The sequence below is a fragment of the Saccopteryx bilineata genome, chromosome 6 (assembly GCF_036850765.1).
Source record: "Saccopteryx bilineata isolate mSacBil1 chromosome 6, mSacBil1_pri_phased_curated, whole genome shotgun sequence".
Classification (NCBI taxonomy): Eukaryota; Metazoa; Chordata; class Mammalia; order Chiroptera; family Emballonuridae; genus Saccopteryx; species Saccopteryx bilineata.
In genome coordinates this window covers 205331331-205358546 of record NC_089495.1, presented here as the reverse complement: position 1 = coordinate 205358546, position 27216 = coordinate 205331331, and the positions used below count along the sequence as shown (strand labels likewise).

The 27216-nt window shown below is 52.8% G+C and overlaps 3 protein-coding genes across 3 annotated transcripts; 2 read left to right on the top strand and 1 right to left on the bottom strand.

The window, feature by feature from the left end:
• Positions 1-2031: 2031 nt before the first annotated feature.
• On the top strand, positions 2032-8756 carry DEFB123 (defensin beta 123). Its single transcript, XM_066237228.1, has 2 exons — positions 2032-2142; positions 8416-8756. Exons 1-2 carry the CDS (start codon positions 2085-2087, stop codon positions 8559-8561), a joined length of 204 nt encoding a protein of 67 aa, XP_066093325.1. The 5' UTR covers positions 2032-2084; the 3' UTR covers positions 8562-8756.
• Positions 8757-12267: 3511 nt separating this feature from the next.
• DEFB124 (defensin beta 124) lies at positions 12268-14462 on the bottom strand. The gene is made up of 2 exons (XM_066237582.1): positions 14405-14462; positions 12268-12425 (listed from the first exon to the last, which is right to left on the bottom strand). The coding sequence occupies exons 1-2, from the start codon at positions 14460-14462 to the stop codon at positions 12268-12270; spliced, it is 216 nt and encodes a 71-aa protein (XP_066093679.1).
• Positions 14463-17738: 3276 nt separating this feature from the next.
• REM1 (RRAD and GEM like GTPase 1) lies at positions 17739-25634 on the top strand. Its single transcript, XM_066235011.1, has 5 exons — positions 17739-17866; positions 18891-19266; positions 20281-20360; positions 22858-23059; positions 24911-25634. Exons 2-5 carry the CDS (start codon positions 18924-18926, stop codon positions 25180-25182), a joined length of 897 nt encoding a protein of 298 aa, XP_066091108.1. The 5' UTR covers positions 17739-17866; positions 18891-18923; the 3' UTR covers positions 25183-25634.
• The last annotated feature ends 1582 nt before the right edge of the window (positions 25635-27216 follow it).

Sequence of the window (27216 nt, the reverse complement as noted above, 5' to 3'; positions counted from 1 at the left end):
CCACTGATCACACCCCTGCACCCCCTGCACCCACTGATCACACCCCTGCACCCCAAACCCCCACACCCACTGATCACACCCCTGCACCCCAAACCCCCGCACCCACTGATCACACCCCTGCACCCACTGATCACACCCCTGGGCTGATCCATCTCCCTCTAACCACCTTCACCTTTTAGGAACTGGTAGGGAGAAGTCACACAACAGCCAGAGGGGTTTTAAAAAGAAAAAAAAAAGATTGTCAAGCCCTTGTTATAACTCAAAACCCTCTCGCCTCCATGTCACACATTGAAGGAAAAAAAACGCAGTCCTTACTATGCCCTACCAAGTCCCGCCCTATCTGCTCTAGAGAGCCACCATTGCTGTGCCTTTAATGTAAGTTAGGCAAACTCCTTTTTCAAATATAATTTTCCATTTTGAGAGCAGAGGAGTAGAGAAAGAAAGACACTCCATCTGATTAATTTCTCTCTAAAAGCCCCCACTGTCTAAAATGGTCAGTTTCAGGAAGGATTTTTGTCACTGAGAGGGAGGGAAGGAAGAGTTGACAACATTCAGCTCCTTCTTCCGGCTGTGCCACTCACGTGCTGTGTGACCTTAGGTGAGTCACTTTCCCTCTCTGGGCTTTCCCCTCACTACTGAGCTTATTAGAACAGATGGGCTGTAGTCTATATGTTATGGTTCTCTGGTTGCTGGAAAGGCACAGAAAGAACGTGCAAGGCTGCAGAACTCCGCGTTCCCACCACCAACACCAGTCAGGCGATTGAATTTGCCCCTTAGGATTCTTGTGTGTGTGTGTGTGTGTGTGTGTGTGTGTGTGTGTGTGTGTATTTGTCTGAAGTTGGAAACAGGGAGGTAGTCAGACAGACTCCCGCATGCACCGGACTGGAATCCACCAGGCTTGCCCACCAGGAGGCGATGCTCTGCCCATCTGGGGCGTTGCTCTGTTGCAACCAGAGCCACTCTAGTGCCTGAAGCAGAAGCCACAGAGCCATCCTCAGCAACCCGGGCCATCTTTGTTCCAATGGAGCCTTGGCTGTGGGAGGGGAAGAGAGAGACAGAGAGGAAGGAGAGGGGGAGGGGTGGAGAAGCAGATGGGCGCTTCTCCTGTGTGCCCTGGCCGGGAATGGAACCCGGGACTCCTGCACGCCAGGCCAATGCTCTACCACTGAGCCAACCGACCAGGGCCACCCCTTAGGATTCTTGAGGCTGCCCTCATTGGGTTCCAATTCACTTGACACACTGGGGTCAGAGGCCCCTGCCCTTGCTACCCACATGCAACGTGCTATGCGACACTTGCAAACCACAGTCCCACGCTGGGTCTGCTCCTTACGCAGTCGATGCCCCTTCCGGCTGCAGGAAGCAAAGGAAGAGGATAGATTTTTCAAAACCTAAGCGTTCAGGGGAGAAATCCCGAAGAGCTGGCACCCAGAGGCAGAGCCCTGTGAGAAAGGTCTAGTGTCTGGTTGGTATTCAGACGTCAAGGGGCTGTGGCTGCTGGTCTTTTTGCGAGGGCATGGCCAGGCTGGGGCTGGGGCCTGCATCTCTTACCATCCTTTTCCTTCCCGGTTTCGCTCCAGTGACGTCATCTTTCTCATTTTCAGCGCCAGCATGAGCATTTGTACAGCTTTTCACATTCCTGGAACACCGTCTGGGCCCCTCCGCCTGCGCTTTTTGGTATTTTATTCTTCAAAACACTGCTCAGTGCCACCTTCCTTCTCTGCGACCTCCACCCTCCCCTCCCACCCCGGTCTGGATTCCGTGTGCGTGGCGCCCCCTAGTGGTGTCTTCGTTTGGCGCGGGGTAGAAGGAGGCGTGCAAGTCTTGGACCCAGGACCTTGTTTGTTGCCCCACCTCTCCATGCTGACCTAAATGAGGACAGGAGGCGTGCCAGCTGAGGGTGCAGGGCTGCACACCGTGGGCTCCTGGGCTGCGGGGGCTGTTCCTGTGGGCAGCTGAGGGCACGTGTGGCGGCAGCTGCTCTGCTGGGTCAAAGGGAGCTGCAAGCCAGAGAGGCCAGGGATCTCTCTCCCATTAGCTTAGCCATCACGTCGGACTTGAGACTTCACTGTGAACGGCTTCCAGCCATGAAGCTCCTTTGGCTGACTTTGACGGCACTGCTGCTCCTGTCCCAGCTGTCTCCAGGTAACCTGGACCTCTTCAGGGGAGCGACGAGGCTGGGGACCCAGGCTCCTGGACTCTCTGCTTGCTCTAATCAGCTGGGATCCCGAGGGCAGGGAGGACGGGCGGCCAGGCCTCAGGTTACTTTTCAGAGCCAAGTCGCCGGGGCAGCCTCCCTGGCAGTCGGGTACCAACCACGACGGCCAGAACTTCTACCCGGCCACCTCCCCACTGCTCTGCAGGAAGGAGCATGCCCAGGTGGCCTGGCACCACCAGATGGAATGGAAGGGGTGGGTGAGAGAAGCAGGGAGAGGAGGGGACGATAGTGACCCTTTCTCAAAGCAGTCCCCAGAATAATCTAGGCGGTGCAGAGGTCATAGAGCCCCCTTTCCAGGAGAGAGAGAGGCTCCTATTCACTATTGCTGTCGCTGCCAGACCCTGTGCTGGGAGCCAGGACCACAGTGACAAAGGACACGGCCCTAGGGGAGAGGACAGATGACGTTTACAACCCAGAGTGACTCCAGCTTTATAGAGGGGAGCTGGGAGGCTGGGGTGCACTGGGGACCAGCACAGCCCGAGGGTCAGGGAAGTCCCCCCCAGAAGGGCACCCCACATCCTGAAAATTGTGTAGAAGTCAGAAGGGGGAAGGAAAAGAAGTGGGGATAGGAAAGGTCTCCCAGGCAGAAAGCAGCTTATGTGAAGGTCCGGAGGGGACAGAGATGGGGTGGTGCCTTCAGGGAACTGCCAGGAAATGCAGATGCGGGTTAGGGACGTGGCAAGGGCTGAAGCAGAGGACGGGCCTGGAACGCCAGGTGAGGGAGCCAAGGGAGGGCGTCAGCAGAGCAGGACCATAAGCAGACCTGCCTGTTCCACCAAGTCCAGCATGAGCTACCGGGACCCCTCTGCTCAACGGCCGGCCCGGAAGCTTCTGCCCACCCCCAGGCGATTCCTTTCCATGTGTCAGAATGGGCGAATTTCCTCAAACAGGCTGACCCGGCCCTTGGGACTGCCCGTCGGAAATGCCTGAGCCCGCCCACCTGGGGTAGAGGGGGGACCCAGAACCTGGCTTGGAAACTGCCCCGACATTTTCTAACTCTGTGACCCCTGTGATGGCCACTTCTCCTCCCACTGGACTGGAAGTTCTCTAAGGGCAATGTCTGTCTCTAACTTGTCCCTAGTTGTATCTCCAATGTAACTATATTCTCAGTCTATACATGTATTTCTCTGAGATAGACATCGAGAAAGAAACTTGCGCCGTAAATTCTGTGCCCAATTTTAAAATGCGTGGCTCCTTGCTAAGATGCCAAAGAGGCCGAAACCAAATGCACGAGACCACTTTACTTCTCACCAGCAGTTCAGCTTGACCGCTCTTGAAGTTAAAATTAAGATTTTATTGTTAAATGATGGGGGGGCCCTGGCCGGTTGGCTCAGCGGTAGAGCGTCGGCCTAGCGTGCGGAGGACCCGGGTTCGATTCCCGGCCAGGGCACACAGGAGAAGCGCCCATTTGCTTCTCCACCCCTCCGCCGTGCTTTCCTCTCTGTCTCTCTCTTCCCCTCCCGCAGCCGAGGCTCCATTGGAGCAAAGATGGCCCGGGCGCTGGGGATGGCTCTGTGGCCTCTGCCTCAGGCGCTAGAGTGGCTCTGGTCGCAACATGGCGATGCCCAGGATGGGCAGAGCATCGCCCCCTGGTGGGCAGAGCGTCGCCCCATGGTGGGCGTGCCGAGTGGATCCCGGTTGGGCGCATGCGGGAGTCTGTCTGACTGTCTCTCCCTGTTTCCAGCTTCAGAAAAATGGAAAAGAAAAAAAATTTTTTTAAATAAATAAATAAATGATGGGGGGGTTTCCTTTATTTTATTTTTTAATAAAATAAAACAGAATTATAGATTATGAAAACTACATTAACAGATGCACATATAAAGCACACAACCTTGTAACCATTCTTCAGGCCAGTAAATAGAAAAAACATTAACAGTCTCCCTCCCCCAAATGAAGCAAATTCTTGACTTGTAAAGCAATCAATTCTTTGCATTTCTTTATAGTTTCGTTGCTAAGGATGCATCCCTAGACACCCTATTTTTGTCATGTCCACTTTTAAAATCTGACATTCCTTTAAAATTGTTTAATTTACAGATTGCATCTTTCCTCCTTTCTCATCTTTATAATTTATCTGGTTCTCTGGTGTGACAAGATATTCTAGGCTCATCCTGTACAGCTTCTGCTGTAGATCACGGAAGCCGTTTCCTTAAGAAACTTGGGGCTTTTTCCTTTTGAGTAGGAAAATGGTATTTCAGAACTATGATCTAGTGGCTGGAGATAGTCAGTACAACAAAACTGGTCCTTTCTTCCTCTTCTCGGCGGAGAGAGCCAGGAGGGAAAATCAACATGTTTAAATGTACCGTATTTTGCGCTCCATGAGACACACCTGACCATAAGACGCACCTAGGGTTTTTAAGGAAGAAAATAAGAAAAAAAAAAATATTCTGAACCAAATGGAATGTTAAAATATTTAATAAAATATACCACAATAATATTTCAACAATGTAAACTCAACAGCAGTATTAACAACCGTTAGCACTGTTATTAACAAATGAGAAGAGACTTTAAAGTTCAAATACCCTTCTAGTTGTCCGGGAACCCGCAGCAGCTAAAAAAAAGAAAAAATGAACATTCACCCCATAAGATGCACGGACATTTTCCTCTCCACTTTTGGGGGGGAAAGTGCGTCTTGTGGAGCGAAAATACAGTATACAAAATTCCTCATGCATTCATGTTGATACTTTCTACTCAAAGTGAGGGCTACAGAGCGTGTACTTAAAATATCCCCTTCTTCCTTCTTCACCTACATCCTCAGATACACTGTGCACTCCCTCGGTGTTCCACATCATCTTTTAGTTAAAGAACTTCTCCTTGAATTACAGTTTGAGGTTTTTGTTTGTTCGTTTGTTTGTTTGTTTGTTCATATCTTGCTCCGGGGTTTTTTGTTTTGCCCACAAGGTCTCTTCTCGTTTCTATGTTTAAATCTCCTTTACTCACCTTCAATATTTGCCACTTTCTATTGAATTTTTCTCTTGTCATTTCTTTTTGGATAAGTTTTCCTGAGTTCAATTCTACATAAAATAAAATGCCCGCGTCTTAGGTATGCAACATGAGCTTCAACACCTGTATACCATCAGGGAACCACCACCAAGGTCAGTATAATAATACAGTCCTGTCACCTCAGAAAGGATACCTCATGCTCCTTTGCTGTCACCATCCCCCACCCCCCAACAGCCACTAGCCACCACTAACCTACATTCTGTCACTTTAGTTTGGCCTTTTCTAGAATTAGGAAAGATAAACCGGGATGGGTTTTTTTAGCCACTGGAAATGCCGACACCTTTTAGCAAAGAAAAGCGTCTAGCCACTCACAGAAAAGGCGGGCAATAGTAAGTACGCGGTCAGAGCCTTGAGATTTGGGGAGATGGTATCGTTCCTTTGTAAGTCCCATCGCCACTGTTTCTCCAGGGTTATTAAACCGGCCGATGGAACAGACGCCGGAGCTGGCCTCGCGGTTCAGTGAAAACTTCTCCGCCAATGTTGTCTGGGAACAGCTTTTAAGTTTTCTTTACTATGATGAGTCAGACTTTTCACCCACCTACATTTTTTTTTAATCTTTTTTTTTTTTTTTTTTTTTTTTTTCATTTTTCTGAAGCTGGAAACAGGGAGAGACAGTCAGACAGACTCCCGCATGCGCCCGACCGGAATCCACCCGGCATGCCCACCAGGGGCGATGCTCTGCCCCTCCGGGGCGTCGCTCTGTTGCAACCAGAGCCACTCTAGCGCCTGGGGCAGAGGTCAAGGAGCAATCCCCAGCTCCTGGGCCATCTTTGCTCCAATGGAGCCTTGGCTGCGGGAGGGGAAGAGAGAGAGACAGAGAGGAAGGAGAGGGGGAGGGGTGGAGAAGCAAATGGGCACCTCTCCTGTGTGCCCTGGCCGGGAATCGAACCCAGGACTCCTGCACGCCAGGCCGACACTCTACCGCTGAGCCAACCGGCCAGGGCCTTAATCTTATTTTTATTAATTTTAATGCAGTGACATTGATAAATCAGGGTACATATGTTCCGAGAAAACATCTCCAGATTATTTTGACCTTTGATTATGCTGCATACCCCTCACTCAAAGTCAAATCGTCCTCCGTCACCTTCTATCTATTTGTGCCCCTACCCTCCCCCCACTCCCTCCCCCCACCTCCATTTTTATAGAATGAAGAGAAGAGAGATCATATCATTGTTCGGCTCAAGTAGCAGATTTCATCTTGAAGCTGCAAAACTTGTGGTTGGAATAGCTGGGCACTGTCCGTCCAGGTGTCTGTCTTTCTTGGCTGACACCATTGGTGCCAAGCCCGTCCCCGAGATGGTCAGGACAGTTCTTTCGAAAGCTGTTTCTGCGAGCTGTGTCGTTGGTTGCTTAGTCAAGATTCTGGGGCAGGAAAGGTATCGAAAACAATATGGTTGGGTTGTTGCCTGAGGCTGAGGAGAAGGACGTGGAGAATCATTGCTTACTGGGTACAGAGTTTCAGTTTTACAAGATGGAAGAGTTAGGGGGGTGGATGCTGGTGGTGGAAGCAAAGCAACGTGAATGTGTTTAACACCACTGGACCGTACCCTTAGAAATGGCTTCGGCGGGAGATGGTGTGTAAGTGCATTTTACTACAATTAAAACAAACAAACAACCACCCTGCCTGGCCTGTGGTGGCCCAGTGGATAAAGTATCAACCTGGAATGCTGAGGTCACTGGTTTGAAACCCTGGGCCTGCCCGGTCAAGGCACGTACGAGAAGCAACTGTTTCTCACTCTTCTCTCTCTCTCTCTCTCTCTCTCTCTCTCTTTCCTCTCTCTAAAATCAATAAATAAAACCTTTTTTTAAAAAAAACCTCTTTCCTCTCTCTAAAATCAGGCGGTGGTGCAGTGGATAGAGCGTGGGACTGGGATGCGGAAGACCCAGATTCAAGACCCCGAGGTCGCCAGCTTGAGCACGGGCTCATCTGGTTTGAGCAAAAGCTCACCATATTGGACCCAAGGTCGCTGGCTCGAGCAAGGGGTTACTCGGTCTGCTGAAGGCCCGTGGTCAAGGCACATATGAGAAAGCAATCAATGAACAACTAAGGTGTCCCAACGAAAAACTGATGATTGATGCTTCTCATCTCTCTTCGTTCTGTCTGTCCCTGTCTATCCCTCTCTCTGACTCTTCCTCTGTCCTTCTAAATAAATAAATAAATAAAATATTTTTAAAAAACCAACTAAGGGCCTGACCTGTGGTGGCGCAGTGAATAAAGCGTCAACCTGGAAACACTGAGGTTGCTGGTTCAAAGCCATGGCTTGCCTGGTCAAGGCACATATGGGAGTTGATGCTTCCTGCTCCTCCCCCTTCTCTCTCTCTCTCTCTCTCTCTCTCTCTCTCTCCCCTCTCCTCTCTAAAATGAATAAATTAAAAAAAAAAACCAACTAAGTACAGCCACCTTCTTGATAAAAGGTCTTGGCAAAACAAAACAAAGATAAATTATAAAGAGAGTGATGGTATGTTAACAAAAACACAAAAATTAGGGGGGGGAAACCAATATGGATGAACCTTAAAAATGAAAGAAGCCAGACACAAAAGGCCATATTTTATGGTATGATTCCAATGGCATTAAATACCAAGAGTAGAAAAATATACAGCGAAGAGGGCAAACTGGTGTTTGCCCAAGGCTCGGGGCTGGGGGAGGGGATGAGAGCACAGGGTGCCGGACTTCTGTTTGGAATGATTTGGAAAGTTCTAGAAGTGGATGGTGATGATGGTTGTACAACATTGTGAATGTACTTAAGGCCCCAGGACCGTGCACTTTAAAACCGGTGAATTTTATATTATTTGTTATTTTACCAAAAAAAAATTTTTTTTAGATTTTATTTATTCATTTTAGAGAGAGGAGAGAGAGACAGAGAGACAGAGAGACAGAGAGAGAAGGGAGGGAGGAGCAGAAAGCATCAACTCCCATATGTGCCTTGACCAGGGAAGCCCGGGGTTTCAAACCCATGACCTCAGTGTTCCAGGTCGATGCCTTTACCCACTGTGCCACCTCAGGTCAGGCCAAAAAAATTTTTAAGGGAGGGAAAAAATAAAAACAGAAAAAGGCCAGGGTAGAGAGCCAGGGGAACTGAGCGCCCTCTGTCGGTCACATCTGCCCCTGCCGCGTCATAAGCCTTCCAAATCCAGAACCTTCCTCTTCATAGGACTGACATTGTCTTCATGCTTTTTTCTTTCTATTTTTTTTATGCCAGGTGGTGCCCAAAAATGCTGGAATCTCCATGGCAAATGCCGCCAGAGGTGCTCCAGGAAGGAAAGGATCTATGTTTACTGTACGAATAATAAGCTGTGCTGTGTGAGGCCCAAGTTCCAGCCCAGACAAAGGCCGTGGTCATTCTGAGTTCTCTGAAGCCGTAAAAATGCAGATGAAGCTACTCGGAGTCTGACCCCTACCCTCCAGGATTCCCGAGTTCAACGGATCAACACTTCCTGCTGATCCCCTGTTTAGCAGCTCCCCCAGTTCTCTGGCGGTCCCCTTTCTGGTAGTCCGTGAACTCAAAACTGTTCTCACAATAACAATAAAACATTAGTCACCTTTTCCAATTGCACTGTCACACAAGCGTGCTGTGAAATTTTCTGGTCTCTTACAGGACTTGTGATGATGTCATTGTCCTGGCAGCTGACGAAAGGTGTGCCCATGTATTCTTCTGACACACCACAAGAACCAAGAACGTTTGTTGTCTTGCTTAGCGGAGGTATATTAAGTACCGGTACCAGCTAACAGAGGGAAATCCTAATTATTCTAGTCTCTGCAGTTCTTTTCAATACAATTTCTGGCACATAATAAAAAATAAAAATAAAAACACATGCACAGAGGCCCTGGCCAGTTAGCTCAGTGGTAGAGCGTCGGCCTGGTGTGCAAGGGGTCCCGGGTTCAATTCCCGGCCAGGGCACACAGGAGAAGCGCCCATCTGCTTCTCCACCCCTCCCCCTCTCCTTCCTCTCTGTCTCTCTCTTCCCCTCCCACCGCTGAGGCTCCATTGGAGCAAGGATGGCCTGGACGCTGGGGATGGCTCCTTGGCCTCTGCCCCAGGCGCTAGAGTGGCTCTGGTCACGGCAGAGCAACGCCCCGGAGGGGCAGAGCATCGCCCCCTGGTGGGCAGAGCGTCGCCCCTGGTGGGCGGGCCGGGTGGATCCCGGTCAGGCGCATGCGGGAGTCTGTCTGACTGTTTCTCCCAGTTTCCAGCTTAGGAAAAATATAAAAAACAAAAAAACAAACAAACAAAAAACCACACGCACAGAACTGTCAATATTGTTAAAAGACATCAATCACAGACTCAAGAAAGCCTAGTGAACTCCAAGCAGGGTAGCACAATGAAAATCAGATCTGAGCAAAGCTTAATCACATAGCTCACGGACAAAAGAAAAAAAGTACGTCCCAATACCTGTGAATATTTTTAACTAAATATGTTCAAAAATATTATGGAGAAAACTAGAAGACCGTATTGAAAGACAATACAGTATAGGAAGCCTAAATTAATAAGAGAGACATACCATGTTCATGAGTTAGAAGACTCAGTATCTTAAAGACGCCAATTCCATACTAATTATTTCCTACATGTAGTGAAATTCCAACCAAAATCCTAACAAAAAATTTCCCCAGAATTTGATCAAAATTGTGCACATGTAAGGAAATATTTTGCTAGGGACATAGACACAGATGACAAAACTATCAGTCAATCACAAGTTTAGGCTCGTGGTTAACTCTAAGAATATAGGAATTGAAAGAAGTTATGCTGAGCTATCAGGGTACTCCCTGAGGAGGTGACATTTGACCTGGGATCGGCAGGATGAGAACTCGTGTTTGCAAAGAGTCAAGAGGTAGTTTGCAGAATATTCCAAGTAGAATACCGTGTGCATAGGCCTTTTGGAAGGAAAGTGGCTTGTTCCAGAGACGGAAAGAATGGCACGTGGCTAAAGCCTGGTGTGCAAGGGAAGAGATCCAAGATGCGATTTGTATGTCCTCTAGTGTCCCCTGTAGGGGCTCCATTAATTTTGATTAAAAAAAAAAAGAAAGCCACAGCAAATTCCCAAAACAACCCCTAGAGGGCAGTACCTCTTCTTTGAATCTAGCCATTATAGCAGCGTCCTTTCTTCCTGGATTTGTCTGTTCTTTCTGAGTCATGTGAAGCCGCGTTACAAACACAGATAACTAACTCAAATTTAACTACATGTGTTCAGAAAAGAGAGAGAGAGAGAAATAAGGTTTTTCAGAGATTTTTAACTTTTTTCTCACTTTAAAATATTGATTTGAGAAAGAGAGAGAGACAAAGACTGATTCGTTGTTCTGCTCATCCATGCACTCGTTGGTTGATTCTTGTGTGTGTCCCTCTCGGGAATCACACTCACAACCTTGGTGTATCGGGAGGATGCTCTCACCGACGGCACCACCCAACCAGGGCATTTTTCTCACTTTTTAAATCAACTTAGTTTCGCCTTTCTTAAACTTCATATAAACGGAGTCACTCAGGGTGTGTACACATTTTTATTGGGCTTCTTTGGCTTAACATCATGTTTTTGAGATTAACTTATTTTGTATGTATCAGTACATTGTTATTGTTGTTTATTGAATAGGTTTGTACCGGAGGGACGTAACTCAATTTATCTATTTAGTTGTTAGACCTTTGAGTGGTTTCCGGTCATGGGGTACTACCAACAAGGCCACCTGGCCCGTGAAGAGTAACTCGAAGTCTGCTGAGGGAGCTTCCAGGGCACGTTGTTGCTTTCCTGATAAACGTGAGAAGCCGGCCCGTGCCAATTCTCCCCCGCTTCTCGCTTTAAACAATGACACGCGGCCTGAAGTTATGTGACCCCAGGGGACTCCAGAGATGCTTGCCCTGGCACGGTTGCTACCCACCTCCAGATTTTTTTTTCATGTGAGAAGAATAAGTTTCTGAAAATTGAGTTGCCTGTTTGTTTGTTTATTTGTTTAGCCAAACACAGTCCTGATACAGAACAGTCAGAACGCTTGTCTGTCTGCCTCCCTCACCAGCTCTGCTCACGGTCTCTCCCTGACTTGCTGTCCCCCACAGTCCCCCGGGTCGAGAAGAGGCAGTTTTCCTCTATGACTCCTCCTTGTTTATATGAAAGCTTTGCTTTCATAAAATCCTTATTTTTCCACTTGGCCAGGCTCTGAAAATGCTAAAATAGAAGATAAAGGAGCCCAGAAGAATCCTTTCACTCTCGGTAGCGTCTTCCTTCCAAGCCCAGTGTGCCCCTCTTTCTGAATGTCAGAACTGTGGTTTCTAATTCTCTCTCTTTTTTTTTTTTTGAAGTTTAAAGTGGGGATGCAGTCAGACAGACTCCCACATGTACCTGACCGGATCCACCTGGCATGCCCCCCAGGGGGCGATGCTCTGCCCATCTGGGGCGTTGCTCTGCTGCAATCAGAGCCATTCTGGCACCTGAGGCAGAGGCCATGGAGCCATCCTCAGTGCCCAGGCCAACTTTGCTCCAATGGAGCCTTGGCTGCAGGAGGGGAAGAGAGAGACAGAGAGAAAGGAGAGGGGGAAGGATGGAGAAGCAGATGGTCACTTCTCCTGTGTGCCCTGGCTGGGAATCAAACCCAGGATTTCCACACGCTGGGCTGACACTCTACCACTGAGCCAACCGACAGGGCCTAATTCTCTTATTATTAATTCTTATAATTAATTCATCATTATTATTCATTCCAGTGATTACTGCAATTAACTCCTATTATTAACTCTACCTTACTCTTTGCATTCCCTCTATAAAGTCCTAATCTCCTGATATGATCATCATCCCAATCCTGGCTGGGGAGGCTGATGGAAATTGAGCAATTTTGCCAGAGTTGGGCAGAGCCAAAGTGGTACAGGCAGGACCGGAACCATTTACCATGGTCATTAATGCCCACTCTCCCTGGCCACTTCACTCCCTCCACCAACCATCCCTTACTCTCCCCCATTCCATGACCTCCCCACCCTTCTTGCCCCTCCCTCACCCCAGCCCCAGTGAGCAAGGAGCAAGAGGTGACAACAGGCAGCGTGTGTTTTATTGGAGAGCAGGTGTGCCGGCCCCAGGACCGGCTACACATTCTCTGGCTTCGGGGGCGCCGGCGGCTTGATTCCGTAGGGGAGGCAGCACAGGGAGGCGTCTGGGCACAGGTGCATGTAGGTTTCTTGCCTCATGCAGTAAGTCCGGCAGGCTCCCTGGCCCATCCAGCACCGTTTGAATTCACTTCTCCCTGTGCAGAGGAAGACCACAGATCACAGAACAGTCCCGGGGGTCACAGGTTAGATCACTGACCACAGGTAAGCTCTCTGGTCTTTTGTTGGACCATAAGACACTGAGCAGCCCATGGGTTCCAATTGAGACCACCGGTCACAGCGCTGACCACAGATCAAGGGTGAGGCTACTGGTCACAGGTTAGACCACTAACCACAAGTTAGTTCACAGGACCCAGGTTAGATTGTAAGTTGCCAGTTCACTTTCTGGTCATTTGTTAGATGGCTGGTCACAGAGCAGCCTACAGGTGATAGGTTAGGCCACAGGACATGCGCTCTGACCACCGATCAAGGGTTGGACTAGAGATAACAGGCTAGAACACCAGAGACAACTAGTTACAATTTAGACCACAGACCTCAGTTCAGGTTAGCCCGCAGATCACAAGTTAGACCACTGGTTATGAGTTAGAGTCCGAGTTCTTGTCCAGGTCAATCCACACCCCAGGCAGGTGAATATCAAAACAGGATTGGTTGACGTTGATCATTTTTGAGGTTGGGTAATAGATAAAGGGTTTTTTTTTTTAAATACTATTTTTAAATTTAGGTTTAAATTTTCCTCAAATGAAAAGGATTGTTTTTAAAATTCACATCATTAACATTATTCTCTATTTTCACATGTTTACATTTTTTTACAATGAATTTTTTAAGCTTGTCTTGTTTCTTATATTATTATCTCTACTTTAATGTATACTTGAAATAAAAACTTTATATTAAAAAAACTTATCAGGGGAGCTCCTGGCCAGTTGCCTCAGTGGTAGAGCGTGGGTCTGGCATGTGGATGTCCCAGGTTAGATTCCCGGTCAGGGCACACAAGAGAAGCGCCCATCTGCTTCTTTACCCCTCCCCCTCTCCCTTCTCTCTCTCTTCCCCTCTTGCAGCCATGGCTCAATGGGAGCCAGCTGGCCCTGAGCGCTGAGGATGGCTCCATGGCCTCCTCCTCAGGTGCTAAGAAGAGCTCGGTTGCTGAGCAACATAGCAACACCACAGATGGGAAGAGCATGGCCCCCTAGTTGGCTTACCAGGTAGATCCCTGTTGGGCACATGGGGAGCCTGTCTCTGTCTCTGCCTCCCCTCCTCTCACTGAATAAAAAAAAAGACAAAAAACTTGCCAGAGGACTTTCAGCTCTTCCACCCCCACCCCCATGCACATACCACACTAGCCCCGGCCCTGCACTTATTTTCCTTAGCACTTGTGACCCCTGAGGTACTACATGTTTACCTGGTGATTTTTGTCTCCACTAACTGAAATATCAGCTCCGTACAACAGGGACCTTGTTTCCTTTCACTGCTTGGTCCCCAGCCATGGTAAGCGTGACTGGCATCCAGTAAGTCTTTCAAATGAACTGTTTGTTTGTTTGTTTGTTTCCAAAGTGAGAATGAGAAGGGGGGAGGCAGACAGACAGACTCCCGCATGCGCCGGACCGAGATCCACCCGGCATGCCCACCAGGGGGTGATACTCTGACCATCTGGGGTGTTGCTCCGTTGCAATCGGAGCAACTTATAGCACCTGAGGCCTAGGCCATGGAGCCATCCACAGTGCCCAGGCCAACTTTGCTACAATGGAGCCTCGGCTGCGGGAGGGGAAGAGAGAGACAGAGAGGAAGGAGAGGGGGAGGGGTGGAGAAGCAGATGGGCGCTTCTCCTGTGTGCCCTGGCCAGGAATCGAACCCAGGACTCCCACACGCTCTACCACTGAGCCAACCGACCAGGACTCAAATGAACTTTTGTGGAGCAAATCCCATTTTAAAGATTAGGAGACCGATTAGGCTGACCCAGCAGCTCGCTCTAAGCTGCCCAGAGCCAGTGATGGCCCAGAACTTAAACACTGGTCTAGGCCCCTGTCCCCCAGGAGTTGAGAACCTAGCTCTTATTTCTACATACCACACACACGTGTGCACGTGCGCGCACACACACACACATGCATGCAGGTGATGTTACCTGGTGGCACGTGACCCAGGACCAGGAGAGACACAGTGAGCAGAAGCAGCTGTGCCATGGCCACAGGACTCCCGGGAGGCCACTGGGGAGAGAACACAGAGGCGAGGAGCCCGCGTGCCAAGCCCCGCTCCCTGCGGCCCGGCCTTTATTGCCTGCAGATCAAGGCAGCAGTGTGGGCAGCGGCGGACTTAAGTAGGAGTCTGGAGTCTCGTGGTCCCAAGGATGCAGCTGAACCTCAGCCAGCTCTGCGGGCAGCTGGTCGGACACCCCCTCCGGACATTGCTAAGCTCTGAAACTGGGGACACGATTTCCTGAAGTAATGCCCAGGCTCAGAACCCGGACAGCAGCCCCACCCGAGAGTGTAGGGAACGCCTGGACTTCTGAGGGACCCGCTTCAATGCCAGCCACTCCCTCTAGTCGCTGCACCACCTTGGACAAGTCACTTAGCCTCTCTGAGCCCCAAGCTGTCCTCTAGGAAATGATGACAAGGCCCCCCTTGCAAAGCTACATACCTGGAGGATCCCCTTCCTGACGCCAAGGAGATAAAACCAGAACCCACCGACCCAGTCAAACGCGAAAATTTAGGCCTTTGCAGAAGACGAGAGTGCCTGACCAGGTGGTGGCACAGTGGATAGAGCATGGGACTGGGACACAGAGGAGCCAGGTTCGAAACCCGAGGTTACCAGCGCATCCGGCTTGAGCACAGGCTCACCAGCTTGAGCTCAGGGTCGCTGGCTTGAGCAAGGGGTCACTCACTCTGCTGTAGCCCCACAGTCAAGGTACATATGAGAAAGTAAACAATGAACAACTAAGAAGCTGCAACAAAGAGCCACAACAAAGAATTGATGCTTCTCATCTCTCCCTTCCTGCCTGTCTGTCCCTTTCTCTGTCTGTCTGTGTCACACACACACACAAAAGGAGAAGAATAACAGTTCCCACCAAATGGTGATCCAGCATTTAGAAAATTAAACAAAACACAAGCTGTGCCGGGTCACGAACATGATAGGTCCTGTAGGTGTGACTTTGGTTGAATTTGTATGTAAGTTGGAACAGGCACATTTACCTATTAAATGCAACTGAGACAGGTGTTTGCCTTAACATTGTATTTATTTCTTATCTTTCCATGAATGTGAATACTCAAACATTTTCAAATCTACAGAATCTGTCTCGTTTGTCACCCGAGGACAGCCCGTAATGCACAGTGTGGTACCCAGACTGGCAAGCAACGGCAATAAGTAAATAAACAAAAGTGAAAAGTCTCCCACTCCACCCCAAAATCACAGAATCAAAAGCTCGGGGGTGAGTCCCAGCATGCTGTGGTTTCAGAAGCCCCCCAACTGAGTCGAACACACCGCTGAAGTTTGAGGACCACTGGGATCGCGTGGGGATGGAGCTCCGAACAGCGTCCGGACACGGGCATCTGAGTTGCGTCTGGGAAAAGCAGAGGAAAGGGTCCTGCAGGCAGAAGAACCAGAACGTGCCTGAGTGTGGGGCGTGGCCAGAGCACTGAATTTGCTGGGAGGGGACTGCAAATGACCCTGCAGAGAACGGTTTCTTTTTAAAACTCACATCATTCCGTTATTCTGTATTTTTGCGTGCTTACACTTTTCCATAATAAAATGTTTTTTAAAAGTTCGCCGTGTTCCTTATGGTATTCTCTCACTTTATATACACTTGAAATAAAAACTTGAAAAAAGAAACATATCAGAGACCTTTCAGCTCTCCCCAGCCCAGCGCGCCCCGCAGCACACACACCACAACCACCCCTTGCCTCACTTTCACTCATAACAGGCCTTGAATGCCAAGTCCAGGCTTTTGTATTGTAGACAACTGTATGTTTTGTGGCAAGGGTGTAACCTGTTCAGATTTGTTTTAATCTTTTATTTTTTTAAGACTTTATTTATGTATTCATTTTAGAAAGGAAAGAGAGAGATAGAGAAGGGAGGAGGAGCAGGAAGCATCAACTCCCATACGTGCCTTGACCAGACAAGTGCAGGGCTTTGAACCGGCAACCTCAGCGTTCCAAGTCGACGCTTTCTCCACTGCGCCCCCACAGGCCAGGCCAGATTTCAGTTTTAAATAAAGAAACTGAAACCCAAAGAACCGAGGTGACTTGCTGAAAATCATATAGCAATAGAATGGCGGAGTTGGGACTAACACCAACTCACTTCCCTCCCAGAGACAGTGGAGGGCAAACACTGCATCACTCACAGCCCAGCGGGGAGGTGGGCGAAGGGAGGTCAGAGGGCAAGCCGCAGAAGGAAGCCAGGCATGAAGGGGTTCAGCTAGCTGACCAGGCTGCGGTGGGAGTTGCTCTGAGCTGGACACCTGGACCCCCTCAGCCATGACAATGAGCCCCACCCACGGGTACAGCCTGCTCTCCATCCGTGGGTCCCACATCCACACCTGACCCAGTCCCTCATGACCTCAAAGCAAGCACCCTCTTCAGGAGCCTAGATCCTGGCCCCACAGATGGCCAAACTCACCAGTTCCCTGTAGCCAACTTCTCTTCTGTAACCAAGATCACAGCGTCTCTTTCCTCTTCCGACATGCCTGGGAAGATATAAGATTTTTTAAAAAATTTTAAAGGCTACGGAGTGTGACAGAAAGGGACAGTGGGCTGAGAGGCAGAGCCCTGAGTCCCAGGCCCAGGGAAACCTCAGTGCGTTCATCCTTTGTGTTGCGTCAGGATTAAACGAGCAAAGTGCTCAGACCACACGGGGCACAGCACAAGTGCTCAATAAATGTTAATACAAGAGTGGGCAGCCATCCTCCCAGGCGCAGCACCGCCCTAGCTGGATAGTGGGAGCTTCACCTAGAACTCGGAGAATGAATGAATGATGCCCAAGTGAGAGAGATATTCAGAACTATTCAATGAATTCTTCCCGGCGCCCCTCCCCCCCCCCAAGCTACCTCCCCAAATTAATTCTCCAGCCGTTCAAAGCAGAGATTTTCGAAGTGGAGCCCACAAACTCTGCGTCAAGAACACTTGGGCATTTGTGTAACCCGAAGCCCTCCCAGGACTGCGGGAGGGTGGGACCTGGAAGCCCGAGCATTCAACAAGCTCCCCAGATGGCTTTGGCAAGGAGCAAGGTTGCTGGTGCGCCCCATTGCTGGAGTGCGTAGGTGTGGATGTGCTGGGCGACCCCGACCCAGGAATTCCGAGCCCCTACCTTCCTCTCTCTGCCCCCTCCCCTACATTGTCACCCCCACCCTAGATAAAGGAGGTGAAGGGGCGGGTCAGCTGACTCCGGCAGTGAAGTCATTCAGTGGCCGAGGCCTTGGGGCGGGGACCCCAGGGCTGCCCTACTGGGGCGGGGCTGGACGGGGCGGGGTGGCGGCTCCTCCCCGGCTAGGCGGCCGGGCGGGACCGGCCAGAGGGGCTGCGCGCCGAGGCGGTGGTACAGCCTGAAGCACCCGGCAACTGCAGGCCGGGGACCCTGGACCCCTCCCCACGCCGAGGTAAAGGCCCGGGCAGCCCGCCGCCAACTTCGTCAAGTTGGAGCGGAGTTCGCCAGGCGCCTGCATGGGGGAGGGTTCTGCGATGCAGGCAGGGGCGAAGGGTGCCTCGAACTCGCATCCCAAGGGCGGGGGTACTTCCACCTGGGGCCCAGAGGGTTGGGCAGCCCCGGACGAGGAACCCGCCCAAGCAGGGGACTCGTAACTAGCACTCCGGGCTGGGCAAGTTCGGACTCGGACTCTGGGAATGGCACATGCGCTCCCGGGGTCCATAGGTCCCCTCCGCGCCCGCTGCCAGGACCCTGTCCCTATCACAAAATCTGGCCCTGCAGCCTGGAAACCCCCGCCCCCCAACAGCCGCTGGAGGCACTGCTGGTCGCTGCTGAATTTTTCACGTAGGGGGCGGGCCGGACACGCCGTTCCCATGGCACCAGGGCGCTCGGGTTACCGCCGAGGGAACCCCCAGACCCTCGTGCCCTTCAGAGTTCCAGCCCACACGCTCCTGCCTCTTCCTCAGCCCTCTGGAGATGGGGCGGCGGAAGTGACCCCCCAGGAGCCCTTCACTCTCCCCATACTTCCTAACCCCCAACCATGGGGAAAAGCCCTGTGGGGAAGGGGAGAGGGGGCCATTCAGATGCCTTTCAAACGTCTCCCGTGCTGAATGGGCGAGGCAGGTGTGTACCCGAGTGTGTGCGTGCTTGTGTGGACGTCCAGCCTCCGTGCTGCCGCTCCGCCTGTCGGTGTGCCTTGGGGGAGTGGGTCGTCCACAAGGCACAGGGGCGAGCCTCCGGGGTGCGTGCCAGTGCGTGTTCCCCGTTTACGCACTCACGCTCCCAGCGTTACCCAGGCCGACCCTGGGCCTGCGGCCAGAAAGCCCCCACCTCAAGGCGCCCGGGGCACCTCCTCCGGGCATCTGAACAAGAGGGGCTCTGGAGGAAGCAATCTCAGCGACAACTCAGGACCCTTCGGGAGAAAGGGCTCAAAGCGCCTGGCTCACGGCCCGCCGGTCCCCCCTGTTTGCTCACAGAAAGAAGGAAGGAGCCAAGTCCCTCTCCCAAGGATGACACTGAACACCCAGCAAGAAGCCAAGACCTCCCTGCGTCGGCGAGCCAGCACTCCACTGCCCCTGGCCTCCCGGGGCCACCAGCCTGGCCTGCGCACAGCACCCTCGGCTCCCACGCCGTCCCAGCACCCGCGGCTGGGCCAGTCAGCCTCCCTCAACCTTCCGGCCCAGCAAGCTTCACCTGCCCCCGACGGCTGGTCCTCCGAATCCAGCGACTCTGAAGGCTCCTGGGAGGCCCTCTACCACGTCGTTCTGCTTGGAGACCCTGGCGTGGGGAAGACCAGCCTGGCCAGCCTCTTTGCAGGGAAGCAGGAGCGAGAGCTGCAGGAACAGCTGGGAGGTAGGGCCCCGGGGGCCGGGCTGGAATGGGGCCAAAGGAGGGAAAGCCCTGTCACTGGGGGGAGGGGGCCCAAAGCTGCCATGCCCAACGCATGAACTCGTGCCCAACGCGTGCACTGCCCAACTCAAAGGGGCGTCATTCAGAGACTATGAAGTGAGCGTGCCACAGAGCTCTACCGGAGGGAAATTCCTTGAAGAGTGAGATTTTGCCAGCTTTTCGTGGGTGAGAGGGATGGCATTCGGTCTCAAGTGTAAAGCAATGGTGACCTTCCACTTAGCTCACTCTTACTTGCTTACTTAGCCGCAACTCTCCCCCTGCCCGTCCCATGTCCAAAGACATCTATCTATCCGTGGCCCCACCACCTGCAGCGCAACTGAGACCCTGCCCCAAATGGAGACTTGGACCCCAAGTTCTGGGGCCTGGTTTTCTTTATTCCAAAGAGCTGCAGTGAGCTGAGGGGGCGGGGGCCCTGGGCTGAGGGTGGACGGGGACTGGACGGAGGAAATGAAGATGGGTTCACGCGGACCGGCTGAGAGGTCACAGGCTGAGTGTGGTGCGGAGCTGGTCGGAGGCAGAGAGAAGGTGCAAAACTCTGGCCCTCTGGCCCTGTCTCCAGGGCCTCCCCCTCCTGCTGTGCGAGTGAGAACCCAGACACCAGGTGTGCCTCTGTGCACCTGAGGGCGTGACGGAAGGGGAGGCCGAGGGCCCGAGAGGGTAACCTGACCGGCCTGAGGTATACACTCAGCCAGGGACAGAGCGGGGCGGACAAGCCTCGGCCCACCTTTAACCCCACCAGCCGGCGATCACTCCCTCCGGTCCCTGCTGTGTGCCACCTCCTGTGCTGGCAGCTGGGGACACATGGGCTCCTCGGGAGCTCCCTGACCTATCAGGAGAGAGAGGCATCACACAGGTGTGGTGCGCTCTTCAAGGAGAAGTGGAGGGGGCGCAGTGACCATACAGAGGGGCTGGGGGGGCAGCCTCCTCCCTGAGATCGCGCTCTTTCCTCCGTGACAGATGTGTACGAGAGGACCCTCACGGTGGATGGGGAAGACGCCACGCTGGTGGTCATGGACACCTGGGAGGCTGAGACCCTGGTATGGCACAGCAAGCAGGGTGTGTGTGGGGGGAGGGGCGCTGAGCCTAGTCCCAGATTCCTGCCCCTTCCTAGGATACCACAGAGCAGGGAGAGGCCGGGGGGGGGGGGGGGGGGGGGTATTCTCGGCACCCTCCAAAACCTTAGCTCCTGGGCAGCCTTTCCAACCAGAGACAGAACCTTCTCACTTCACCCCCTTTTCTCACTCCACCAGTCCCCCCTCCACGGTCCTCCCGGGGTGTGCTTCCCGCAAGCCTCCCCCGCTGTGAGCACCCGCATCCCCTCCCCCCACCTATGCTGTGCAGAGGTCGGAACACTGAATTTAGCGTCAGAATGCCTGAGGTCAAACCTCACCGGTTGTGTGGCTTCGTACAGTTGACTTACCCGCTCTGAGCTTCAGTTTTCTCACCTGATAAATGGGTCGATCATTCCTGCCTTCCTTTCCAACCTTTTTTTTTTTAAGTTCTTATGCAATTTCATAGAGTTGCACACAGTTTGAGGCATATAAAAAATGTTGACCATGGGTGAAGAATCGTAAATCATGATAATTCTTATTCACCCTAACTCAGTAGCTAATAAAAAAGGGACCCAAAGGGTGTCCTTCCCTAGCCCCTCCCAGAGCAGGAAGAGAGCAGGAGACGGGACGTGTCCCTGTTACGTTTTTCTGAATTCGTTTTAGTTTTCTTTTTTTTTTTTCTTGCTCTCCTAGTAATACATGCTCACTATTTGAAGAAGGACAGCTAAGCAAAGAGAAGGATCTAAAAATCACCCGAGAGTCCATCACTCTAAGATGCAGGGAGGTCCTGGCCACCGGCGGGCTTAGCAGGGCAGTGTTGGGTGATTGACAGAAATGGTTAACAGCTCCAGTGACCGGCCCAGAGGCGAGGGATGGAGGAGTTGTGTAGCCAATTCTCTCCATAGTATAGAAGGAAACCCAGGTCCAAATGAACCTAATAATAATGACAGAAGCCATACAGGAAGCCTTGTTGGAATAAGCTTCCATCCCTTCCATCCTTGGGCTAGGTGGTTAAATTCAGACAGGCGGAACCTGACTAACCAGGCTGGACCTCTGGCTCATCCAGTAGTGCCCGAGCTTGGTTGACCATCAGGGTCACCTGGAGAGAGTATTAAAAATCAAATTCTCAGGTCTCACCCCAGACCTAACGAATAAGAACCTATGTAAGTGGACCCTGGGATCTATATTTTTTATCACACCCCCAAGAGAATCTGACCCACCAACCCGTGCACCAAACCAGCTTTTGTGACCCAAATCCTCCATGAATATTTGTGCAATGAATGAGGGAACGGTCAAGACGCAATCTCTCATTCTACAGATGAGGTAACTGAGACCCAGAGGGAGGGGGGAACCTGTCCGTAGTCAAGGTCAAGCACCTAGAACAGGCACCCACAGCTGCCTGACTCAGCCCGCAGTTATCTGGCCTGAGCAGGGGTCAGTATGGCTTTTGAAAACTCACCCCCTTTGACAGTGAGGTTGACCATCCTCCTCATCTACCTTAGTTAGTTGTCATAACTTTTCTGGCTTTTCACAGACTGTTCCTCCACCACACTCGGTGTTTCCCACTCCTGGCCCACCCACTCTCCTCTCCTGCCCCACCTGCTCACCATTTCCAGACCCACTCACAGGTCCACCGCGAAGCCTCCCACGCTCTGCCAGGTCGAGTTCTCCTGGGCTCCCTCCCCAACCCCCATGGCTTCTCCAGCCGCTTGTGTCTGGGTACTTCTCACATCGCAGGACGCCTCTCCCTTTCCACAGCCTCCCTTCCAGACCAGGAGCTTGTGGAGGGCACGAACCGTGTCTTACTAAACACTTAGGAAGTTGTCACCAGGCGGTCCGGTCTCGGAGCGCTGTCCCTGACGACAGACCACCGCCGTCCTCAATGGGGCAGCAGAATCCCTCCGGGTCGTTCCTGTCCCTGGTCACACAACTCGCGAGGACTCCAGTTTCTCAAACGGCCCGTGCCTCTCCCACTCCCTGTCCGTACCCTGCAAAGTGGCCCCTTCATCTCTCTCTTTAAAACCGTCCGGCAAATGCCTCCCTTGGAGGTCAGCCTTCATCTGCACTTCTCTCTCTTTCTTTTCTCCCTTTGGAGAAGACCCAAAAGAACTGTCTCCTCGTGGCTCAGCCTGCGAGGCAGGCAGGGCGGGAGCAGCTGCACGGCAAACCCTCCTTAGCAAGAAGCAGGACCAGGTCGTATTTTTTTTGGTCTCCAGTGCCCAGCCTATGGAAGGAACCAACGAACGAGGGAATATGGTGAGGTAGTGTCATTAGCTCAATTTCTGAAGCAGAGAAACAGGCTCAGAGAGGATCAGGACGTCATTGCCTTGAGAGATTACAGGGGATCATGGCAGGATTGCCCCCCCCAAACCTGTCCACAGTATAAACCTCGGCCCCATCCCCCTCACTGGAGCACCCCAGCCCCTTTCTCAGCCGCGGCCCAGGCACCCTCTGAGGATGGGCTTGGGTCCCACCCCTCCAGGACGAAAGCTGGAGCCAGGACTCGCGCCTGCAGGCGGGCAGCGCCTACGTCATCGTGTACTCCATCGCAGACAGGGGCAGCTTCGAGAGTGCCTCTGAGCTCCGCATTCAGCTGCGACGCACGCACCAGGCAGACCACGTGCCCATCATCCTGGTGGGCAACAAGGCGGACCTGGCACGCTGCCGGGAGGTCTCCGTGGAAGGTGAGCCCTCCAACCCGCCCCGTGTCCTTCTCAGCCACCGCCCCCCACCACCACCCCGTCACGGCTCCTCCTCCAGGGCTCTCTGTCTCGGGTCTCGGTGACTGCCCACCCCTACCACCGCCCCATCCTGCACCCGGTGACTGCCCACCCCCTACCACCACCCCATCCTGCACCCGGTGACTGCCCACCCCCTACCACCACCCCATCCTGCACCCGGTGACTGCCTGCCCCCTACCACCGCCCCATCCTGCACCCGGTGACTGCCCACCCCCTACCACCACCCCATCCTGCACCCGGTGACTGCCCACCCCCTACCACCACCCCATCCTGCACCCGGTGACTGCCCACCCCCTACCACCACCCCATCCTGCACCCGGTGACTACCCGCCCCCTACCACCACCCCATCCTGCACCCGGTGACTACCCGCCCCCTACCACCACCCCATCCTGCACCCGATGACTGCCCACCCCTACCACCGCCCCATCCTGCAGCCGGTGACTGCCCGCCCCCTACCACCACCCCATCCTGCACCCGGTGACTGCCCACCCCTACCACCGCCCCATCCTGCGCCCACTTGCCCGAGCCCGAGGGCTGGGCACCCTCCCTGCCTCCTCTCTCACTCCCCCAGACCAGTCCCCGGATGCCGTCAGGTACACCTCCCCTAACCCCACCTCCTCCCCAATTTGCACAGCCTCTGACCCCTGCCACCAGCTCCACTGAGCCTGGGCCAGCCCCCAACATAGGTCCATAGCCATGCTCAGCTGGTTCTCCTCGACAGCTGCCAGAATTTCCCGGAACCAGATCGGACCTTGTCAATTCTTCGCTTAAAAATTCCCCCTTGGGTCCCCCAGGGCCTTACTCAAAGATACTTTATCCACCAGGCCTACAAGGCCTGGTCCCGCCGGCTTTTCAAGGGCTTAGAGCTGAGACCTTGAAAAAGCCAATTATTGCCTCCAAAATAGTGAAAAATTTATAAACTCAAAATTCAGAAAGTTTCTGAATATAAATTTTTTTATTGATTTGAGAGAGAGAGGAGGGTGAGAGAGAGAGAGAGAGACGGGAACATCGATCTGTCCCTGTATGTGCCCTGACCTGGAATCGAACTGGCAACCTCTGCACTTCAGATCGATGCTCTAACCAACTGAGCTATCCAGCCAGGGCCAGAAAGCTTTAATTGTCTACGAAACATGATACTGTGGCATCCAGCAACTGCAAACCAAAACATTTCAAGTTACATATAAACTGTTTTTAAAGTGTAATGGGAACTATTTTAATACGTTTGACATAGGTAGGACCCGTAAAGATCTTAAAATGGCCCTACTTCCAGGAAACAATGTAAAAAGTTATGGGATCTGGGACCCAGAGAGGGGAAGCCCGCTCCACAGGGTCACCAGACCCGGAAGACTAGCACCCAGGGCCCTGCCTGTCCGCCCAGTGGCATCCTGGAGACAAAGACCATATGCTTTGTGAGCAGACATCCCCAAATTCAGCAACATAATCGCAGGAGATTCTGGTTAAAATGCAAATTCCCAGACCACATCCCCAAAATACCGAATCGGTATCTCTTCCCACATCGTTCCGATGCACCGGTTAGAGCCCTGACGCTCCCCCGCCGAGCCCCAGCCTCCCTGTCTCCCCAGCCTCCCTCTGCCCCTGGCATCAGTCACCAGCCTGCGAACCCACTCCGCAAAGCCGTGTCTGGCCTATTTCCGAGTCCCCTGGCACCGGCACAATGCACTGAGCAAGGAAAACTTGACGTCGGGCTAAGACTGAAGACGCCCCTTCCTACCTTTATCTCCTCTTCTTTCTCCTCCTCCACCCCGCCCACCTGACCCTCCCCACCCCTTCAGAGGGTCGCGCCTGCGCGGTGGTGTTCGACTGCAAGTTCATCGAGACCTCAGCCACGCTGCAGCACAACGTGGCCGAACTCTTCGAGGGCGTGGTGCGCCAGCTGCGCCTGCGCCGCCGGGACGGCACCGCCCGGGCGTCGCCCACGCCCCGACGGCGAGCCAGCTTCGGCCAGCGAGCCCGTCGCTTCCTGGCGCGCCTGACAGCCCGCAGCGCCCGCCGCCGGGCACTCAAGGCCCGCTCCAAGTCCTGCCACAACCTGGCCGTGCTCTGAGACCGCCCGCCCTCCCAGGGACAGTGGGACACGGGGGTGTTCCATGAGCGCCACCGACTCCACCGAGAGGCAAAGGCGCAGTGTGACCTGGAGGGCGCATCGTGGGCCTTGACCTACCCGCTGCCCCAAGGGCAGAGCATCTCCCTGAGACCCCTTCGCCCCCGGGGAGCGATGTTGCAGACTGTGGGGCTGAAGCCCAAGCTGGGCACAGAGTAGGGTCTTTTCAACAGTGCGTGTCTTTTTGTAAAAATTTTCCTAATCCCTGGGCTCTGGCCAACCCTCAAACACTCTCCTACCCCCCACTCGCTAAACCAGACCAGAAGGATGTCGGTCTGAACACCCAGACTTCTTTTGGGTTCATCCAGGCATCTCCACCTCCTACTCTCCCGTCTGCACTGGCTACAGACTGGGTTAGCCTGCTGACCTGGGTCAGGGTCAGTCAATAAAATCATTGGAACAACTGTGTGTGTTCAGGCCTTCTCCCAGCACGACCCGCCCCTGCCCCCAGTCTTCGAGGGAGACCCAATGGAGCACAACCACAGAGCAGTGTGATGGCCTCTTATTTTCTCATTAGCCCATTTTTTCAGATGATAGAGTCATAAAATATTATCTGGAAAGAATGTGAGCATTCATCCTGGCAGTAAAATAGCTGGTGTTTGCTGGGAGCTGACTGCGCACCCAACTGTCGCAACTATTCATTAATCTTCATAGCCCCTATTGACTAATTAGAAAACAGAGGCACGGGACAGCGAAGCCTCCTGCTAAAGAATTTACAGTTGCTTTAAGTGAGGCTGCCAGGGTTCAATCCGGGCTTGTCCGACTAGAATCTGTACCCAACTTACCCACAGTTCTCTTGGAGACTGTGACAAAAAGCTGTTGAATCCCAAGGAAATGGACTTGCAAACACAATTTTGCATACAATTTAAAGACGGAGAGTAGACTCCAGGAAACGCAAGCATTTCTCCCCAGGATGGACCCCCAATTTAGTCCGACTCATTCATTTTTCCGACTGCAGAAACTGAAGCCCAGAGAGGGGAAGTGAACACCCCGGAGTCACCCAGCCAGCGAGGATGAGGACTAGCCCCCAGGGCCCGGCCTCCTCCTGTGTCCCTGCAGGAAGCAGGAGGCAGTGAGGCACCCAGACCGTCTGGGGACAGGGGACGGGGCCATGGGGCCAGGTCAGGAGTTTCCAGCCTAAGGGGAAGGGGTGTCACTAATCCGAGAGGAGAACAAGATGCAAACAGTTTGGACCAGCGTGTCCCTGATGCCTGACACCACTGCCCCCGAACAGCTGCCCTTCCAGATGCCTCAGCCCCCCACGTGGGCCCTGACCCTGCCAGCGGTGGGGAACTGGGTGCCTTGGGAAGAGCCAAGCACAGGCAGGCAAGCCATAGCCTCCTGCTGTGACACCCCTTGACCCGTCTCGCCCACCAGGCCCTGATGACACTTATTTTCCCCATCCCAACTCCAGCCTGGGGAAGGGAAGAGGAGGAGGGTGTCCCCCCCACCCCCACCCCAAGCTGTCCTCAGCCTGTGCACTGGGGGAGGGGTTTTCGTTGTGGAAAGTTGGCAGAGGCAGCCGGCAGCAGCCGGGAGAGTGGAAAAAATGATATCAAACCCGGAAAAATGCAGGCCGGATGGAGGGCCTGAGTCGGCCCTGGGAGGTGAGAGAGAGGGAGGGAAGGAGGGAGGAGCGGAGGGGGCCCCACAGGCTGAGAAGGGAAGGGGGGCCAGGGAGAGAGACAGAAGCTGTTTCTGGGAAAACTGAGGACTATCGTGTCAATCCTTTCTTCACCCACAGATATTTATCAAGGGCCTACTCAGTGCAGGGCACAGGGACAGGCTCTGGGGACATAGTGGTGAATGCAATAAGTAGGATACTGTCCCTGGAGCTCACAGTCTGGGGAGGCGAGCAGACTAGAAAACAAGCAAGTGGATAAAATAGTTACAAATTAAAAGGGGCTAAGAATCAGGGTGGTCGTGGAGGGCTCCAGAAACAACCTGCTTCAATCTATGTCAATTCACAGACGGGGA

What these genes read in the sequence shown, in the direction of transcription:
- DEFB123 (XM_066237228.1), top strand. Translation starts at nt 2,085, where the DNA reads ATGAAGCTCCTTTGGCTGACTTTGACGGCACTGCTGCTCCTGTCCCAG. An exon ending in CCTGTCCCAGCTGTCTCCAG is followed by an intron (nt 2,143 to 8,415) that starts GTAACCTGGACC and finishes TTTTTATGCCAG; the next exon opens with GTGGTGCCCAAAAATGCTGG.
- REM1 (XM_066235011.1), top strand. Translation starts at nt 18,924, where the DNA reads ATGACACTGAACACCCAGCAAGAAGCCAAGACCTCCCTGCGTCGGCGA. An exon ending in GCTGCAGGAACAGCTGGGAG is followed by an intron (nt 19,267 to 20,280) that starts GTAGGGCCCCGG and finishes CCTCCGTGACAG; the next exon opens with ATGTGTACGAGAGGACCCTC. An exon ending in CCGGGAGGTCTCCGTGGAAG is followed by an intron (nt 23,060 to 24,910) that starts GTGAGCCCTCCA and finishes CCACCCCTTCAG; the next exon opens with AGGGTCGCGCCTGCGCGGTG.
- DEFB124 (XM_066237582.1), bottom strand. Translation starts at nt 14,462, where the DNA reads ATGGCACAGCTGCTTCTGCTCACTGTGTCTCTCCTGGTCCTGGGTCAC. An exon ending in CCTGGGTCACGTGCCACCAG is followed by an intron (nt 12,426 to 14,404) that starts GTAACATCACCT and finishes TCCTCTGCACAG; the next exon opens with GGAGAAGTGAATTCAAACGG.